This window comes from Eurosta solidaginis, chromosome 3 (genome assembly GCF_040869045.1).
Source record: "Eurosta solidaginis isolate ZX-2024a chromosome 3, ASM4086904v1, whole genome shotgun sequence".
NCBI classification, from domain to species: domain Eukaryota; kingdom Metazoa; phylum Arthropoda; class Insecta; order Diptera; family Tephritidae; genus Eurosta; species Eurosta solidaginis.
This window is the reverse complement of record NC_090321.1, coordinates 1569888-1589805: the sequence shown is the minus strand read 5'-3', so window position 1 is coordinate 1589805 and position 19918 is coordinate 1569888. Positions and strand designations below refer to the sequence as shown.

Genomic DNA, 19918 nt, shown 5'->3' with positions numbered 1-19918 from the left:
AATTAAAACGAAATTATATAAACATATCTCAACTCTTTCGCGGCATAGTTTTGTCTCCGTTCTCCCAATAGTTTTTTTCTTTTTCATTTTCAGAGCGCAGTACTTAACGCATAAGATATGCTGCTCTTGCTGCTACACTCGATAAAATTAATGTTAACTTGCTGCCCCGGTTTTTGAACATCAATTTTTTAAATGTGAGAATAATATTAGAAAAATTATGTTCTGAATCTTAAAAAAACTGTCAGTTCTTTCATTATCCTGGAAAATATTGTCCCAATTACATATTTAGCGACTAAATATATGGACCTTTTATTCTTTTATTATTATTTACTTGATAAAATTAGTCATAACAGCAAATATGGTTGAAGGGATTAATGAAACCCTGGATTTGTACTGCGACAGCTCAGAAAGAAGTTTTCAATATAAAAAAATAATGTTAATAATAATGAGCTTAAAGGCCGTGGCTCATTATTATTAACATAACGTAAACGCATAAGGCTATAAAAATTACCAAAAATAAAAAAATAATAATTTAAATGAAGGGGGACTTATAATCCCAGTACTAGCGAAAGGGTTAAGCTGTGCTATTAATGTATACCTTGTTTAGTTCATAACATTAGTTCTATACCAATTGCATTGTCGAACAAAATTGCTTCCTCTTAAAAGGTGCTTTTTCCATGGCAATCAAATAATTTTTTTTGCTGGAAAATTTTATAATCTGTGCCATTTGTTTAGCACTTTTCTTTCATAAAGTGAACACATATGTATGTATAAATGTGAGGCTTCGTGTGACAAGGTCCCATGGTTCAATTATGTACAGGTTGGCTCATCTCATCAGCTGATTTTATTTATGTCATTGCATGGTCGAAGGGATTGTCAAAAGTAGATGGCAAACTCAAAATGAAACCAACCCATTGGCAACATTTTACTTACACATACAAAAACTGCTAAGTTTTATGTTTCCATCATAGTGTACAAGTACAAGTGTGTTGACTTATCTGTCAAGCATTCTGACAGGCACTCGCTGGATTCGGAATGACAGCGAATTCAAAATGGATACCATTACCGAATGCTCCGAATGATTGAAAAATTGAAAAAGTCCATACGATTGGTAGTCAAAAATGTTGTCGTTGAGACCAAAAATGCGACTCTAGACCTGAGATTTCCATCAGGTGAGCGAGGCTGTTTGTAGTTTTGACGTTTATCGCTTAGTGAACACACTTGGTATAGGTACACTATGGTTTCCATTCCATACCATTCGCACCAACACCAATACACAGATTTTGACAATTTTGTTGCTTTACAGATGAGCCAACCTGTATATAGTTGAACCATGCAAGGTCCGTAACAATGAACTGCAAAAATCGAACACAACAACCTTCGATTACATTCGGCAACATGATCGTGTTCAATGATCCAACTTGCTTAAACGAACATAATCGACATTGATTTAAAGTCAACCAACTTATTGCATGCGTGACATATATGTAATACTTCCATATCGCTACTACTGAACTGTGCAGCCTGTCAAACATTACAGTACAGATATACAACGAGAGCAGGAGACAAAATCTCAAGGCTTTCGTTTAATTTTTGTAAAAAAGGGGCTTAAATATATGTATATTTCAACAAGCCGTCTTGCTTCTATAAATATTGTACATTAGGCTATTTCGTTCTCCAAATGAAAAAGTAAGCTTTTGTTTTCCATTAATTAGTAAAATTTTTATTGTTTTAAGAACTCCGCAGAATAGCATTACCGATTTGTGCTGAGTGTGCAGATATACGTATGTAAATGAGCCCTTAGCTTCGTTTCTTTTTTGAAACGAAAAAAGCATGGACGAAAAAGAGTATGTTAGAAAAAAATTTACAAAATTGATATTATTTCAACACCAATAGCAGCCAGCCCAGTATCTACTCATATTTTGTTTACTTCATAAAAATTTTACTTCATTAGAAAACTCAAAATAAGTAAAATTTTGAAAACGTTTATATATCGTTTATTCAAGCTAATTCACTTTAAATTATTTTTAAAAACGTTTAAAGAAATGCTTGTTGGGATGCATGTATAAGTATATTTTTATACATGTATGTTTGAATTTTTTTCATTTCAAAAATATGAATTCTTCGCCTCGTTTTTTTCTTTACTATTTATGTAAATAATGTACTTTATATGGCTGCAGCCTATGCTTAAATAATAAATACATCAAGCCTTGTGTTGTATTTGTTGACTTTTTCATTGTTTAATCTACTAAACTGAGATTTTATAACAGTTAGTATGCAGAAGTTCGGTAAAGGGAATAGTGACCCGGTGAACCCCTTTAATACTTTTTTTACACACGCTACTACAATTCACTAACACTAACAAAGTCCGCGCATGCGCAGAACATACATTTGCACAGTTTCAGCAAATAATGATTGACAGAAAATTTGCACATTAGGAAGATAGGAAGGTATTGATGATTATATATATGATGCGTGAATATAATCAATTCAGGCGTTTGCCTCAACGGCGATTACATTCATCGGAATGAAAAGGCAAATATGAAAACTCCATGCGTCTGAATATTTGCATGATTCTTCTGCACGTCACGGCGACAAGCTGCATATAAATATACATGTAAACATTGCTTGCGATTGTGTTTGTTTGCCGAACTAAACGATACTAATTCTCGTGCTCTGATTTTATTCTCCGGTTGCCTTCGTTTGATCAATACAATCGATCGATCGCAATCATGCTAACAGAGTCTTGTAAAAACAGATGCTGAGTATATTCAATAACGAGTTTATTCAATATGAGTTTATTTGCATGATTGAATGTGAATGCAAGTTTTAGTGCAGAGCCGGCCACACAAATCCTAAAACAATTGCATAAGTGTGTGTAAAAATTGAGTAACAACTCCCCACAGTGTGCTAAAAGAAAATGTGGACTGTGAAGTTCGAAATTAAAAACAACTCTGGTTATTTGATTTCAAGCTAATCCTAACAATATTTACTTATACTCATATAACTAAGAACGTGGAGGTCAAGCTAGCCAGATAAAAATTTTTATAAAAGAAGGTATGGTGTTCCTTCAATGCAAAATTTACTTAAAAAAATCACTTTTTCATTAAGAAAGAATTGCAAAACAAAGTAAATGTAAAGATAGAAATATATATTTTCAAAACATAAAGTTATTCAATAAAAAGAAATTTATAAAAATTAATAAAACTAAGTAGAACGTATAAAAAGTTACTTATATTAAATTGTCACTATTTATTAATAATTAATTAATTATTAATATTTAAATTGTCAATATTAATAAGTATGTTCAAAGGAACTTAATAATACTAACTAAAACGTATTAAAAGTCACTTTAACATTGCAGCATATTGTTTTTATTATGTGCCCAAAAACTACCATGGGCTTTTCCTTTTGCATTCACTGTTGATTTTAGTGAGTTACAAGCGAAAGCAAACGATCGTGATCGCACATCGTTAGTGTCTGTGTGAAAATACGAACTCAAATTGCACAATGTGCAACTTTTGGCCGGCTCTGTTTTAGTGTATGATTAAATAAAGAAAATTGTGATTTTTGCAGTTCTCTGGTCCGTAGCTCGAACTACGCTGATTTTACACGGCGAGCAGGTATAGTGGGTCGTGTGCGCTAGCTTTCACATCATGGCCCGCATAAGGCACAATTACTGTCGATTTTGACTGCTCATAACTCAAAAAGTAATAAAGGTGCCGATCTCCGGGTTTTAACAATTTCTAATAAGAACTTTTATTTCTCATAAATGTACAAAAATTTATTGTTACATGTGTATATTAGAGTGATCATTACAAATCGAATTTCCGCCTCCAAAAGGTAACCCAGCCAACATTTTTTGAAAATTCGAATCAAAAAATACTCAAATATCGTACCCCCAGAAGATTGAAAACGTTCAAACTTAAAAGTATTTTTTATTATGAAATTAATGTACCGTCGGGTGAAAATTGTACCCTAAACTTGATTATGCTTAAATATTCATTTATGATTCATATTTTTAAACACTTTTTATTCATATTTTCACTATATTTGACATTTTTGGAAGATTATACTTTAGTTGTTTTGAAATAACGTTTGATTACTTTTCAGTAAAAATTTTGATCATATTTAATAATATTTTTCAATCATATGAAATTATGGGCTTGATTTTGTATTGCTAACGATAACTCAGACGAACGATTCGCCTCCAAACGATTTCGTCTACCAATGGTATTCTCTATCATTTTCGTTCGGCCTTTACGTTTCTTACTTTATGTCAAACAGGAAGGTGAAAGCAAGTGTCAAATGATATGTTGCCATCTGAGGCGAAACTAACGTTCGTTTCATAATAGAGAATGACGATTATGATGCGTTTTTTCAAAATTTTTTTAACATAATTAGAGACTATAAATTAATAATTTTTCATCAGGGAATGAAACCATCCGGAGGTGAGCTTTTTGGGCCGCACGTAATTGGCAATAACTAACTTGAACAATATACACACACGACTACAACATCCAACATCATCTATTATCATCGACATCTTATGATAACGAAGTCACTTGAAGAAGCCCAGCACAAGTCACAATTTTAACTATATCTTATGACGCAATAAAGCCAGACAGGTGAAACCATTAGTCAACAACAAAAAACTGACGGCCCTCATAGCCCGGTATCGATTTTTAAAGTAAAACGCAGGGAAAATTTTTAGTACTATTTCGCCACTTTTTTTTTTAGTGTGTGGGAAAAAAGCCAAAATCGATATATCTCCAAGTGGAAACGGGGAAATCAAAGAAAAGAGAAGAGAAAACAGAGGAAATGGGAAGAAAAAGTAGAGGAAGTCGGAAAAATATAAGAAAGTAAAAGTAAAAATGAGGGTAATGGTTTGAGATATTGTAGTAAAAAGAGATTAACAGGAAGATTAAGAATAAGATGAAGAGTTTTAGTGAGAGATAGACTTGGATATGATCAAGAGCGGTAATGGTAAAAGGAAAAACGGGAAGATTTACGGATGAATGAAATGGGTCGGAAAAGTAAATCACCCTTATCGCGAGTTTTATTTTCACCCGAAATTATTCACAGTTTTTGTTCACCCTATCGCAAAGGGTGGCGAACAAATTTTTCATGTTCGAAAAAGATTTCGCCTTATCGGCAACTCTTTGTTCGGGCGAAATGAACAGCGGGGAAAACCCAAATTTATTCACTTATATTTTACAGGCGAACGCAGGCGAACGAAAGAAAAGCAAAATGTGAGTAATTTTTTTTTGCATATTGATATTCTTATAATTGTATATACTTTTATTATTAGGACTAAATCAATAAATAATGCGCAATCAGAAATGCTACTTGAAAAAATGATGCAAAATCCCGAAATTGCAAGAGGGTTTTCAAAAGAAAATCGGGAAAAAGTCGTGGACTTCTGGAAGCAGCTAAGTTTATGTTTAAATAGCCTTGGTCCACCCATTAAGAGTAAATCTGAGTGGAAAAAAGTAAAACTCCTTTATTGCTAAGTATGTAAACTCAATTTTTTATGACAACGTATCTTTTTCTAGGTATGGAATGACCAACAAAGATATGTACGGAAGAAGGCGTCAAAAAATGCTATTTACGCGAGGGGGACAGGAGGCGGGCCCAACAAAACACAAAAACTTTCGACTGCAGAAGAGGCAATATACCAACTGCTGGATTTAAAAGATTCAGTTGAAGGTATTCAAGACTCACATAGCTACGGAGTTCCTTCAAAAAAGGTCAAAATTAGTTCGCCAATAACGATAGTATTGAACATTGTACTATGCGACGGTCCTGGTTGTAGTAGCGATGACGTCCCTGGATGTAGTACGGATTTGCCTACAAGCATGGCGGACAGCGAACCTGTTGATCTTGTTGCTGCTGAACGGGAATGTCCACCAAGCGATAGCAACACTCCCCAAGCGATAGCAACACTCAGTAGACCTAAGTCCAACAAAAAATTGACAAGCACAGAGTTAATTCGCAAGGAATTAGAGACTCAACAAGACCTATGTGGTAAATTGGGCGAAATTTTAGCAGAAATTAAACCAAATAATGATAGATTGTGCAGTACACTGGATCGTATGTGCGATCTTAAAGAAAAAAAAAATTAGTTGAATTGAAAAAGCATAACCTGAAAATGGAAAAGTTGCGAAAACGTGAAATTGAGGAGAAAATTGAATTTAATCGACGGGCGTTAGAGTTAAAAGAATTAAAAATTGAAATTCTAAGATGAAAAACCAAAGACTGAGTTTTAAATATTTTTAAATTTATTTTAAGCGAATTTTCAATGAATGAAATAGTTATTTATTTAGTTAAATATTTTCATTTTTATATATATGTATATAGTTTAGTGCAATGCGGTATTTGTGTTCCTTTTTTATTCCATGAAATGAAGTATTGATGTTTGATTTTTCTAGAAATAAGTTTGATAACAACGGTACCTTAATACTTTAAAATAAAAATAATGAATTAATTTGAATTAATATTTTTTATTTAAAGAGTGTTTGTGAATTCTGTACGAATACGCTGACCTGCCACCATATACATAGGTACTGTTTTCTTGGCCAATATGTTGATTTTCTAATGTAGGAGTCTCGTTCAAATATCCGTTATCAAATGGCGTTGGCAAATTTGCTTCACTTTTGTAATGAATGCAAATGTTATGTAAAGCTGCGCAAACATTAATTATTTGTATTGCCGGAGAATAATACAACTCTCTTGCACTTAAAAGACACCTCCATCGATTTTTAAGAACACCATTTGTTCTTTCGATAATATTTCGACAACGCGTGTGAACTTCATTAAATTTTGCCTCAGGTGATCCACTTTCTGAAGTTCTGTATGGAGTAAGTAGCCAAGGCTCTAGAGGGTACCCAGCGTCACCTGAAAACTTGTTGGTTTCAATTGCATTCGTTTCATTGGTTTTAAGCTATTACCTAGTAGACGAACATTGCTGTGACTTTGCAAATAGTTCTGTTCCATTTCTGATCTTAAGTCGCTTATGTTCCATATAAAGGCATCGTGGCAAGCACCAGGGTGTGTAGCATCGATAGCACGAATTCTCAGATTGCTGTCATTACCTGAAAAAATATTTATGTATATAATTTATATTTTATTTTAGCTTTAGTTATATGCACAGCACTCACCAGCATAAAATTTAAACTGCATTTGCCTTTTCTATTGTAAAATTGGTGCACGTTCTTGGAAGGTGTTGCTATGTTAACGTGTGTTCCATCAACACATCCTACAACTCCTGGTATTCCGAACTTTGCATAAAAATCGTGTGCAGTTTGACGTTCTTCTTCTAAAGTCGGCCAAGTTATCCATTGTGGATAAAGCAACGGTTGCAAAATGTTCAGCACCTCTGAAAGTACCTCACTGAAACAAGATTGGCTAAGACCCACCTCATGATCCTTTCCAACGCTTTTTTGATATCCTCCCTCTGCGAAAAAACGAACACATGCGCTCAACTTTACAATTGGTGGTACTCCAAATTTTTGCTTCAATGGTGGCAAGGAGTTGGTAAGAATATCTAGCAAATATTTGAATGCCGGCTTATTTAGCCTGTAATATTGTAGAAAACTAGTTGAAGAGAAGTTAATTTGTTATTCAAAAGTGCTGAAAATAGTAATTTTTGACTTACAGTGAGTCACTTAGCTCCAAAGGGTTAGAACTGTCCCTTAATTGCCTCCGAATCGCTTTCGCATTTATGTTTTCCTCGCGCTCAATCAATAAAAACCTAAGTGCAATACTAAACATTTTTTTATAAATTTTTTATCTCTATTTTTGCTGTATTTTAACGAAATATATGTTTGTTTACAAAATTTACGCAATTGCAAATAAATTATTTGTTCACTGCTAATTCACAATAGAGCATCAGCTGTTTCGAAGTGAACTTTTGTTCGCCCGAAATTGCCGATAGGCGGAAAAAGTTCACCCGAACAAAAAAAGTGAAGGCGAACAATTTTCCGCGTGAACTTCGCGATAAGGGTGAATATAAAAAAAATAAATGTAGGGCGCGATAACCTCCGAAGAGATCTAAGGCCGAGCTTCTCTTCCAATTTGCGTCGTGCTCCTCTTGATTTTCCCTATAAATTGGCCGAACGGGACCTACATATTTTATGCCGACTCCGAACGGCATCTGCAAGGCAGATGAGTCTTCACTGAGAGCTTTTCATGGCAGAAATACACCCGGACCGCTTGCCAAACACTGCCGAGGAGCGACCCCGCTTAGAAAAATTTTCTTCTAATTGAAAAACCTTATTTCTAAAATTTTGATGTTGCTTTGCCCGGGGTGCGAACCCAGGGTATACGGTGTGGTAGGCGGAGCACGCTACCATCACACCACGGTGGCCGCCGAAAAGTGGATGAGTTAAATAAGGTAAACTAGAAAATACAGAGGGAGAAACGGGACATCTAAGATTCGGATCAGCATTTACATTATTTTTAGTCTTGAACATATTTTTCATTGTGGATAAAACAAGTGTGATAACTTCTACATAGATGTCAAACATACAAATAGAACCGGTCACCTGATTTTTAATTGACTATCGTGGTATAATTTTGTGTCTCTTTCTATCACCCGCTGAAGATAGCAGGCCCTATGCGCCGCCATATTGAACATCCTGTCAAAACTCTGCCCGAAACCATGAACCAATAAACAGATCCCGCATTAAAAAATGAGAGCGTATTACACAGGGGTTACAGTTTAGATTACGCCTTGAAGACTCACACAAAAAATTTTATTTTTTTAATTTGAGTCTCCATTGAAAAATATAAACCATAACCCTTAATCGTTCCCGAATGGGACCAAAAAGTATGTGATATTTTTGTTTGTGATATTACCGTCTGAATGGGTGAGACTGGAATAAAATCGAAATTTGATTTAAAAGGACCATTGTAATGTATATGTACATTTAGTTCCATAAATACTATAGCAGTATATTATAAATAAAAACTACATAATCAATTTGTTATTTGTTGACCACTTACTTAAGTGCATTGTCTTTGCTTAAACTAATATGTAGACTTAAGTAACTAAGGAATATTTATGCTAACTTGCTTATATACAACATCTATTACATTTTGTTTTTTATAATTTGTTTAAGTTACTAGCATTTGCTTTTTACATATTGACATTCTTTTCCTACTTACATACATATGTATATGCATATATATTTTTCGATTATAAATGGACGTAATTTAATGAAATTTTTTGTTAAAGATTAATGTCACTTGCAACGCGTCATTTTATTTTTTTTTTTTTGTTGAACTCAATAAATTTACAAGTAATATTTTTGTTATTTTTTTTTAACTGTGAGCTATACATGTGCAAATGTGTGTGTACATATTTTTTATGATCCCAATTTAGGTTGAAAGATCAAGAACAGAGCTAAGCAGCTTCGATAAAGAATTTTCAGTGTGCCTGAACCCATTTTGGAAATTCACACAGAAACTCCTATTCGTCGTATATGCTATGATTTTAAAATTCACATGTATGCTTTATTGTTGTTTCTGTTATAAAATTTGAATAACAAATACAATTCAATGGCCTTTAATGGCTAAGTTATTGTCAACTAATTTATTTGTTTATTTTTAAAAGTTTCAAAAGGATTTTCGTTAAAAGATACCAAGTAACAAGGAAAAAATGGTTATTATTAATAAACAGATCAGAGGGTTCGTAAGATTTGTTAAAGCTTTTTTACTGATGGCCCTTCCTACGGTCTTATTTAAATACGATATATATATCGTATACTCAATGTAGTGTTTTACAAAAAACTTACAAAAGACTTTTAAGGGTCGTTTTCATTATCTTCGCTTAAGGCGAAATGGCGTTTTATTAGGCATAAACCGCTTGGTGACCTGTATAAGGTACAGTCAAGCGTATTTTGAATGAGGCCTACCATGAATCGGCTGATTGAACCTGGTAAGTCTACCTTCGACCAAATTTTTACTATGCGCCAAACCTTGAAAAAACCCGCGAAGAAGAAATTAACACAAATCACCTCTTCGTCGATTTCAAATGCACAATCAGCTCCGTCGAAATTGGGAGGGACCTCTCCGAGCCCTTCGAAACTAAACGAGGTTCCAGACAGCGTGGCACCCTATTGGACGATTTCTTTACTTTGCTTATCTTGCCGACAAAAAGCGCTTGCAGATTTCTTCGCATCGGACAGCACTTTATCATCAAAGGCAATAGACATTTTGTTATTGTGCTTCGTGCTTTTACTAATTGTGCTTGTGCTTTTACTGATACCTGTAGAACGAGGCATGAAGAGTCCTATTAACCTTATTATAATATTAATTCGTCAATAATTTAACGGCCCTTGTCTTCGCCCGCGAAAGAGCGCATCATACGTTTTATGTTTTCGCTGGGATTACATCCTCTATTCAAAACTGACATTTTATTGTTTCACCCATGCCGTACAGACTTAAAATCAGGCAACACAAGCTTCGCCAACAGAAAATTCTCGACCTCGCCAGCTCGTGTCGACCTTCTTTGAAGAAGGCCGAACTCCCGATTTTTTAATTAATCTCAAAATATGTTTTCATAGCTTCGCTGGATAGGTGTTTTTGATACACAACAGGTCAACAGGTTTCTGTTGGGCTTTTCAATAAGCGTCAGCTTTTGCTAGGAAGATATTGCTGGCATGCTGTTTTCAGGACAGACAAAGATTGCTCACCAGCATTGTAAACTAAAATCTGTAAAGCAACGAAATAAACAATAACATACTAAATTAAACTAAAATCAATTTTCCACTTTTAATTCCAACGAAAAAACAATATTTATTGATCATAACAATTATCAAGCAAAGTGAAAAAAACGTTGACAAGCAGTGGCGTAGTGAGGTTTCCTTGCGCCCGCGGCAAAATATTTTATAACGGAGTTTTGGGTTCAATTTATTTTCTACTGCGAAGTAATATTTTGCAGCCACATATTTCGATAAAAAGTTCTGTTCCACCGAAATTTGTATTATAAAATTCACCCAAGTTCTTATAATTATTTTCTAAGTCGTTATTATCCTTGTTTTACAAATTTCCAACCTAGTGTTTAGTTTATATCACTGAGTCCTTGCACAAGTCTTGTTGTTTAAAAAGATTAAGATCTTAAAATATTAAACTTAAACTAAAAGCTTTCTTTGATACCCGGAATTTATTTCTGAGATTTATCTACTGATTTCTCCTTCCTAGATAGCCCTGAAGCTTAATTTTAATTTTTAGACACGTGGGCCAGATGTTTTCAAGGATTTTAAGATAATCTATTTCCAAAAATTTTTTAAGAAGATAGTGAGCATTTTTTTATTTGTCACTTGCGTTTCAGCATTGAACCTGCAGTTTTTTCGTGACTGCCTCAAGTTGGAAATGTTATATGATCCAAATCTGTTAAATCAGAATATCTTAAAGAATTTCTGAGACATGACCAGCTATGGAATCGTAACATACGATCACGGATCGAAAAATATTTTTACTCAAGCGATAAAAATTAGGCTATCCAAATATTAAAAAAAAGACAATAATATATTATGGATCTACTGAGTACGCATTGTCTCTAGTTCACATATTTCATTAATCCGATACACCATATCGGAGCTATTGTGATTTTGAAAACGGCATTCGTATACGTGTTGCTCGATACCGATTAAAATTTAAATGCCAAAGCAGTTGTAAAATTGCACTGTTTTTTATAAATTTTTATTCAAAACACATGTTTGAAATGAAAAGTATATACAGTCAGTGTCAAAAGACAGTGTACACACGTGGAAAATAACAAAATTACCTCGACTTAAGGGTTTTCTTGGTGACAATGGGATATTTTATATTTTTTGAAAATGATATGTAATATTGTATAATTTAATGAAAAAAAAAACTCTTACAACAAATAAATATAGTTTAAAAAACTAAAAAAAACACGCCTTAGCAGAGATGTTCGCGTCTCCGCTATTAAGCACAACTCGTTTTGTAGCGAGTTATTTAACCACTGCCGCTAGATGCTACAAACAAGCGTACATACCAGTGAAGCTAATATAAGCGTGTGAAAAAGGATTGGACAAAATATGGGAAATACTTCATATTTTTGGTGTCGAAAGAAATTGTACAAAATAACGGGTTGTCAATTACCCGTGTTTTGTGTGTGTTTCCATTTGCTTTTATTACGGAATTTTAAATACGTGGCATGGAACTAACAAGCATAGCTGTGACCTCCGGTACATTTTACTGCCATTCCACCGAAATAGCGGCTTTGAGCATACTAGCTTACTAGTAATAGATGCTCGATGGGTTGAGGTTCAGTGAATGCGGAGAATGATATAACTGCCTGGGGCGTGATAGAGCAACCATTCGCAGTGTGTTTAGGACGATTGTCCTGCTGAAACACATATGATTTATGCAAACTCATTTTTTTTGCAGCTGGGACTCAACTCATTTTTTAAAATGTTCCGATAGTCTTATTTATTAAGGGAACCAACATCGCAAAAGGCCAAATCACCTAACCACTCGCATATTTCACTGTGAATTTAATTAATTTTTCAATTAGAAGAAATTTTTTCTAAGAGGGGTCGCCCCTCGGCAGTGTCTGGCAAGCGCTCCGATTGTATGTCTGCCATGAAAAGCTCTCAGTGAAAACTCATCTGCCTTGCAGATGCCGTTCGGAGTCGGCATAAAACATGTAGGTCCCGTCCGGCCAATTTGTAGGGAAAAATCAAGAGGAGCACGACGCAAATTGGAAGAGAAGCTCGGCCTTAGATCTCTACGGAGGTTATCGCGCCTTACATTTATTTTTTTTTTTATTTTTTTTCGACAGGTGTCCTATTATTGTTCTACATATTTTCATCGTTTTTTTTTTTCTCTCACGGCTCAAATTTGCTTTCGTTGCTAAAAATACATTACTTATATTCCAAAATAATAAGTGCTAATACTGTGTTTTTTTAGCAAAGTTTAGGCGTTTTATTTGATTGGGTTTGGATATAATAAGTTTTTCAGTGGAACTTGCCCACGTAGACCGTTTGCCTGTAATACCTGACCAATTGTCTGGCACTTCCCGCCACACCTGAGTTTTCTGAAATATTTTTCCACAATTTTTGCGCACCTTCCGAATGATTTTTCATAACACTTCGCACAACTGGGTTTTTCAGCAGCACTTAGTCGGCGTGGTCTGCCTAATTTGGAGCGAAATTTTAACTTTCCATACTTTTTGTCTTTCCAATAATTTTTTTAACAGTGGTGTGACTTTTATAATATTAATATCTCCAATTTTTTTTTTACCCTTTTTATTTGGAAAACTTTAGAACAACATATGCTAGCAATGCGCCTATTGCTCGGGCACTAAGAGAATTAAATGCTCTGTTCTCTTCATCAACTAAGCTTGACTTTGCACTATCAAAATCGGATTTTATAAGAATTCTAAATTCAATTTGTCTATAAGTTATAACAATCAATTACAATACATACTTCTTCTCATTTGCGCAAGATTATTTTACATTATTCTAGTCTGTAAGGTATCCTCTACTGTAGACTTAATTTAAATAAATAAATAAATAAATTTGGTGCAAGTTTTTTCCTTCTAAATTCTATTTTATTTTATCGCAAGTTCGCGAATGTGGATAGACGTTTTCTGCATTGCAAAAAATATTCTTCTGCCAAGAGAAATAAATATCGCGACTACCCAAACCCTTCAATTGGTTCTTTTAAGTCACCTGCCGTCCACAGCCGTCGTCTGTGTTACAGGCGTAGCGAATTCTTTCCTTGCAAGCACATGCAAGCACAACTCCAATTTGTACACTTTCTTTTGACAACAAGCATATGAAAAATTTACCGTTTTTCGTTCACAGCCTTTTTTGTTGTAAGAGTTTCGTTCTTCTGTTTCCAATAAATTGGCCAGAATTACATATCTTTCAAAAAATATGAAATGTTGCATTGCCTCACCCGGAAAACCCTTAAGTAGATATAATATTGTAACATTAGAGGTGTGTACACTTTCTTTTGACACTGACTGTATATCTGAAAATGCTGATTTACCGCATCACCAATGGAGACATTATCAAATCTCAAAATCCAAGTTAAAATGGTATTAAAAAATATATATTTATAATTAATGAGAAAATATATATGTATGAAAATGCTTATATCTTATAAGGACTAGCGCGAAGTCTGCTATGGAATCGTAACATACAATCACGGATCTAAAACAATTTTCACTCAATAATAATAATGTGTGGATCAAGTGAGTACGCGTTGTTCCTACTTCACATATTTCATTAATCCGATGTACCATTTCGGAAGTATTGTGACTTAAAAAAGACATCCGATCACGGATCGTACGTTAGGATTCGGATTATAAATACCAAGAACGAATATTTAGATACCTTTCCTAACATTTTTGGATGTGTTTTATTAATAGGTCGAAGCCAGCAAACACGGAATTTAGATTTGGTGAAAACGTAGCATATTTTAATGAATGTGAAACAAGAATTGATAAGCTGCGACAAGTTTAGAGTCGATCTTTTTTGACTATCATTAAGGTAACGACAGAGTGCTCGCTATAAGCTATGCTAGGCTAGAAGCAATTTTTATTTTCATATATGTATTTTAAAACCTTATAACGTTTTTGGCACTCTTACAACTTTTACAATTTTCCAAAGAAATCTTCGACAAATATTTTATTTTATTTGTAGCGAATTCGAGGGATATTTGAAAATTATTCATAAGACTTCTCAGTAAGGCATCATGTCCCGAGAATCACGATCCCGAGTCCCAGGCCTCCAGAGCCATTTTTCCATCCCGAAATCCCACGATTGCATTTAAAAAAATCGCGGGACTCAGGATTTCTTCAGGGCCTCATATTGCAAATTTAAATATCTTTTATTGGTTTATTTTTTGTAAAACTACTCATATTTGTATACGTTACATAATTATTTTTCAACTAATATGCAAAGGTTACAGTCTCTAGATGATTCCGAAAAATACCGGGATCCCGGGATTGCAAAAGATCTTCGGGATTCGATGCCTTACTAGTCAGCTCTCTCCACGAAAAAATGGAAAAATGGTGCGCTTATCTTGGAAGCCAACGTTTTCACCACTGTCTAATAACGTTGAACTAAATAAGAAAAAAGATACAAGATTTGAGAATTTTTGTACACTAAACATACAAAACGAATACTTAAATTTTTGTGTTACATAAATACGTCTTACTTATTTTCCTTTGAAAAGCACTTTTAATTGCTAATGCTTACCTAATTGCTCTTGCACAACAGCACATTCCTTCTCGATATCTGTACCATTTAGTGAACGTAAATGATAGACCTCGTTCACTGAATGCTATTCAATTGGAAACACCGCAGGAGCACCGACAGTTGCATTTCTTAAAGACGACATTATTGGGGTTGGTGGTGCTGCAGTGGACGTAACTGTTGTTGGTTGATGTGTTGGTGTTAATATTGGTGTTGGAGTGGGTGTTGGTGGCGGCGGCAGTGGCGGTGTTGCTGTTGGTGATGATAAGTGTTTGGTTGGCGTTACTGATGCCGAAGACGTGGAAACAGATGTAGCCATTGTTATCGTAGATGCAGCCCCGGTTCGCGCTGCAAGATTCCCTTGTCATCAGGTGGTGCTCAGTAGCAGCATATCACGTTGTGGGGTATTTTGCAAAGCATTTGCCGTTTTTAAGTGAATACTTTTTATGAGACGTAAAAGAAAATAAATAATTAAATAGTTTTTTGTAGTGGAAAGCAGTATCGATATGATTATACATATTGTAACGAATTTAGTGATTATTCCAAATCTTCTGCTAACGTTCGAATCGCTAAACTGTTGAATAAATAACTCCAATATTCAATAATGCAATATGGTCTTTATTAGACTACTTTGAAAATACTTCACAATTAAGCTTCACTTCGCAACTGATAGCGTGTTTAAATCAAAGTGATCGCAGATTACTCAGCTTTCGCTGCTTTTATACTTTGTGCCCAGATGTCTAGACGTTTCTTCTGCTAGAATTTTCTACTTGGTTACCAGCTATAAACTACAGATGTACGTTTATAGCCTCTCGTATAGCCATATGCGCGTGTATATGTGAGTAATACTGTGACGGACTTTTCCTTGCGCCGGGGTATGCTCAGCCCGTCCAGGATCCCTGTGGAATTAGAGAAGAATCCCTATCGTCTCCTTTTAAAGAGAAAGATCCCGTTTTGTTGTTAAAAAGAAACGGGATCTTTCTCTTTAAAAGGAGACGATAGGGATTCTTCTCTAATTCCACAGGGATCCTGGACGGGCTGAGCATACCCCGGCGCAAGGAAAAGTCCGTCACAAATGGCGCCCGAGCAGGGACACTGAATACATAGAGTCACATGGCAAACAGATAACCACACAGAGGATTTCGAGACACAAACCACAGAGGATTTCGAGATACAAAACATCCACAGGAAAGGCACGGAGAGAAAGCAAAATACCTAGCAGGCATGGTGAAGGTAACTTGGGTGTATTACCTCAATCGTGAGGAACTTCTCAAATACGCATCCGAGTTTGGGCTGGAGGACAGCGGAACGGTGGAAGAGCTACGCAAGCGCCTAGCAGGCTTCATCCAGACGAAAGGTACCGACACAAGATTCCAGGAACGATTCACAGAATTAGCCCTACAGCACGTCCGACCAGTAATCACGGTAAGACCACCAACTCCGATAGAAAACGCCGAGCAAACATCGCCAGGCGGCAACACACAGGAAACTGTCAACGAAACAACCAGGCACGAAGAGGGTTCACAAACACCGCCATACGCGATGTACCAACCAGCATCACAAACAAATATAATGGACCGAGTACGTAAGTGGGGTCTGAAATATGACGGTGGTAAGGACCCGCTATGTTTTATTGAACGGGTGGAGGAGCTGGCCGACAGTTACGAAGTTGGTCGCGATTCCATCCCACGAGCGCTACCTGAGTTGCTGAAGGACAAGGCCTTGGTGTGGTACCGGAACAACAACAGGCAGTGGCAAGAGTGGGAAGCTTTCAAGAAGGACTTTCTAAAATTTTTCCTGAGCTCGAGGTATTTCGAGAAGCTAGAGGACGAGATCCGTCAGCGTATGCAGCGCGCAGGTGAGCAGTTTAAGGATTACGTTTTATCGTTACAGGCACTCATGCGTCACGCTGACTACAACGGCGAGCAGAAGCTGAACCGGATTTACAGAAATTGTCGACGAGAGTACCAACTTTACATCAAACGGAGCGAGTTCACCAACTTAGAGGAACTGGTAAGCATGGCCGAGGATTACGAAAACATCTTACCGGAGAAAGAACCGCTAAGGCCGGCGGCGAAACCTTTTGTGCCGCGACGGCCAACCGAGCATTATCAATATATACACGAAGATGAGAAGCAAGGAGATCGGAGAACGGAGGCGCAACGACAAGCGAGCACGCCAGAGCATGCGACGACACCACGCCAAGGGCCCATCGATCCACGGAACGCATGCAGGCGATGCGGGGAAAGCGGACACTACGCACATGGGTGTCGAAACGAACGAAGAGATTTCTGCTGGCAGTGTGGCCGAGTAGGTATACTAACGCGTGACTGCTGCCGTGGACAGCAGGGAAACGGGCAGAGACCCCATTGGTATCGAGGGGTGGCGTCTCAACAAACCCAACCTCGTACTCATTAAGTACATTTAGGCAGACCCAAGGGCGAATCTTGGCTGCAGTAACCCTGGATGGAGAGGAAGTCATGGCGTCAGTAGATACGGGGGCGACACGAAGTTTCATCAGCGAGAAGACAGCGGCGAAAATAGACGCACGGAAGCTCAAGAAGATACAGACACGAGTGGTGATGGGCGATGGTAGCGTAGCATGGATAGCGGAGGCAGTGGACGCAGAGGTAAAACTGGGGGATCAAGTGCATCAGAGTAAGTTGTTAGTTCTGCCTGGGTTAGTCGACAGCGTGGTGATCGGGACAGATTATCTGGCAAAGGCTAAATTTGAGCTGAGGTGTGGCAACGAAACAATGACGTTACGAGCAGAAGAGAGAGCGCAGGAGATGGTGACGTGTACAACCATGATGGAGGACGAAGGTAGCGCAAGTATCGAGAAAGACGTGAGGAGTGACGTTGCGGTGAGTACGTTTCTAAAGCGCGAATTACAGATTTTCGAAGAGATGACAGGAGTATCCAACATTGCCACGCATAAGATAGTGATGCGAGATGACCGTCCAATCAAACAGCGGTATTTCCCTAAGAACCCAAAGATGCAGGAGATCATAAACAAGGAGGTAGACGAGCTAATAGAGAAGGGATGCATCGAACCATCCCACAGCCCACACAGTGCACCAATAGTTCTAGCCCGGAAGAAGAACGGCAAATGGAGACTCTGCGTTGACTATCGGCAGCTCAACGCTCGCTCAGTACCAGATGCGTACCCACTCCCAAGAATACAGCATATCTTAGATAGGCTACGTAGCGCGCGTTTTATCAGCAGTCTGGACCTCAAAAATGGTTATTGGCAAATCCCGATGGAAGAAGATAGCAAGAAGTATACAGCATTTACCGTACCCGGCCGAGGGTTGTATCAATGGAAAGTGATGCCGTTCGGTCTACATTCCGCCCCGGCTACGTTTCAGCGAGCACTCGACCGTGTTATTGGCCCAGAGTTGGAACCAAATGCGTTTGCCTACCTGGATGATATCATCATCACCAGCAAAACTTTGGAAGAGCATATAAAGCACCTAGGAGAGGTATTTCGGCGGCTACGGAGGGCGAATCTGAAGATCAACCCAGAGAAATGTGAGTTTTTTAAGAAAAGTTTGAAATATCTAGGCCACGTCGTCAGCGAGGAAGGAATACACACGGATCCCGACAAAGTTGCGGCTATCAAGGAGCTGACGCCACCACACAACATACGAGAGTTAAGGCGATTTCTGGGGATAGTTTCTTGGTACCGGAGGTTCGTACCCGACTTTTCGCAAGTTGCGCACACACTGACGTCAATGTTGAAGAAGGGAAGTAGGTGGAAATGGTCCGAAGAACAACAGGTGGCATTCGAAGCGTTGAAGAATGCACTAATACAAGCACCAGCACTAGCTTGCCCAGATTTTACGAAAAGATTTCGATTACAGACAGACGCGAGCGATTATGGTCTCGGAGCAGTTCTCACACAGGGGTTGGATGACGAAGAGCGAGTAATAGCGTATGCTAGCCGCCGGCTGAATAAAGCCGAGACGAACTACTCACCAACTGAGAAGGAATGTTTAGCAATCGTGTGGGCAATAAGGAAAATGAGACCGTATTTAGAAGGGTACAATTTCACGGTTATCACCGATCACCTGGCTTTGAAATGGTTGAACGCGATCGAAAGTCCGTCAGGCCGGATCGCTCGATGGGCGCTCGAGTTACAGCAGTATTCGTTCGACGTGCAGTATAGGAAGGGCAAGATGAACGTGGTCGCAGATGCACTGTCGAGGCAGCCACTGGAGGAACAGCTGGGTAGCCTTACGACACATGAAGAAAGTTTGAGTTGCAAGTGGTACACGTCAAAGATGGCTGAAGTAACGAGAACACCAGAGAAGTTTCCCGAATACGTCATAGAGGAAGGAAGACTATACAGACGAATTGGAAGTCAAATGGATGGTGAGGATGCGGTACCGTGGAAGTTATGCGTACCGAAATCGGAGAGGCGAAGAGTGCTTAACGAGATTCACGACACACCAAGTGCGGGGCACATGGGGATACGGAAATCCATCGCGCGTGCAATGATGCGGTATTACTGGCCTGGGATGTTCAGGGACGTACGGAAGTACGTGCAACAATGCCACGCATGCCAAGTCTACAAACCCAGCCAGCAACAAGCTGCAGGTAAGATGCTAACGCAGATTTCAGATGAACCTTTTGCTACCGTTTGTGCAGATTTCGTTGGACCACTCCCTCGTTCGAAG

The 19918-nt window shown here is 37.5% G+C and overlaps 3 protein-coding genes across 17 annotated transcripts in view; 1 reads left to right on the top strand and 2 right to left on the bottom strand.

Moving 5' to 3' along the window:
• The first annotated feature begins 4470 nt into the window (after window positions 1-4470).
• On the top strand, window positions 4471-6193 carry LOC137246180 (uncharacterized). The gene is made up of 2 exons (XM_067777260.1): window positions 4471-5492; window positions 5556-6193. Exons 1-2 carry the CDS (start codon window positions 5019-5021, stop codon window positions 6123-6125), a joined length of 1044 nt encoding a protein of 347 aa, XP_067633361.1. The 5' UTR covers window positions 4471-5018; the 3' UTR covers window positions 6126-6193.
• A 290-nt stretch (window positions 6194-6483) lies between these two features.
• Window positions 6484-8009, bottom strand: LOC137246179 (putative nuclease HARBI1). The gene is made up of 4 exons (XM_067777259.1): window positions 7658-8009; window positions 7161-7596; window positions 6951-7094; window positions 6484-6897 (listed from the first exon to the last, which is right to left on the bottom strand). Exons 1-3 carry the CDS (start codon window positions 7771-7773, stop codon window positions 7077-7079), a joined length of 570 nt encoding a protein of 189 aa, XP_067633360.1. The 5' UTR covers window positions 7774-8009; the 3' UTR covers window positions 6484-6897; window positions 6951-7076.
• A 904-nt stretch (window positions 8010-8913) lies between these two features.
• The window catches only part of RN-tre (Related to the N terminus of tre oncogene), a 97872-nt gene continuing 86867 nt past the window's right edge, over window positions 8914-19918 (bottom strand). For all 15 annotated transcript variants that reach the window (XR_010950447.1, XR_010950444.1, XR_010950443.1 and 12 more), the window contains one exon: window positions 8914-15679. Coding sequence is in view for 2 of the 15 variants with exons in the window: in XM_067770240.1 (XP_067626341.1) it covers window positions 15607-15679 (73 nt within the window). In the remaining 13 variants the exon portion in view is untranslated. The remainder of the gene's footprint in view (window positions 15680-19918) is intronic.

Coding starts and splice junctions, on each gene's coding strand:
- LOC137246180 (XM_067777260.1), top strand. CDS start 5,019: ATGAAATGGGTCGGAAAAGTAAATCACCCTTATCGCGAGTTTTATTTT. Junction 5,493..5,555: donor GTAAATCTGAGTGGAAAAAA/GTAAAACTCCTT, acceptor ATCTTTTTCTAG/GTATGGAATGACCAACAAAG.
- LOC137246179 (XM_067777259.1), bottom strand. CDS start 7,773: ATGTTTAGTATTGCACTTAGGTTTTTATTGATTGAGCGCGAGGAAAAC. Junction 7,597..7,657: donor TTGGAGCTAAGTGACTCACT/GTAAGTCAAAAA, acceptor CTCTTCAACTAG/TTTTCTACAATATTACAGGC.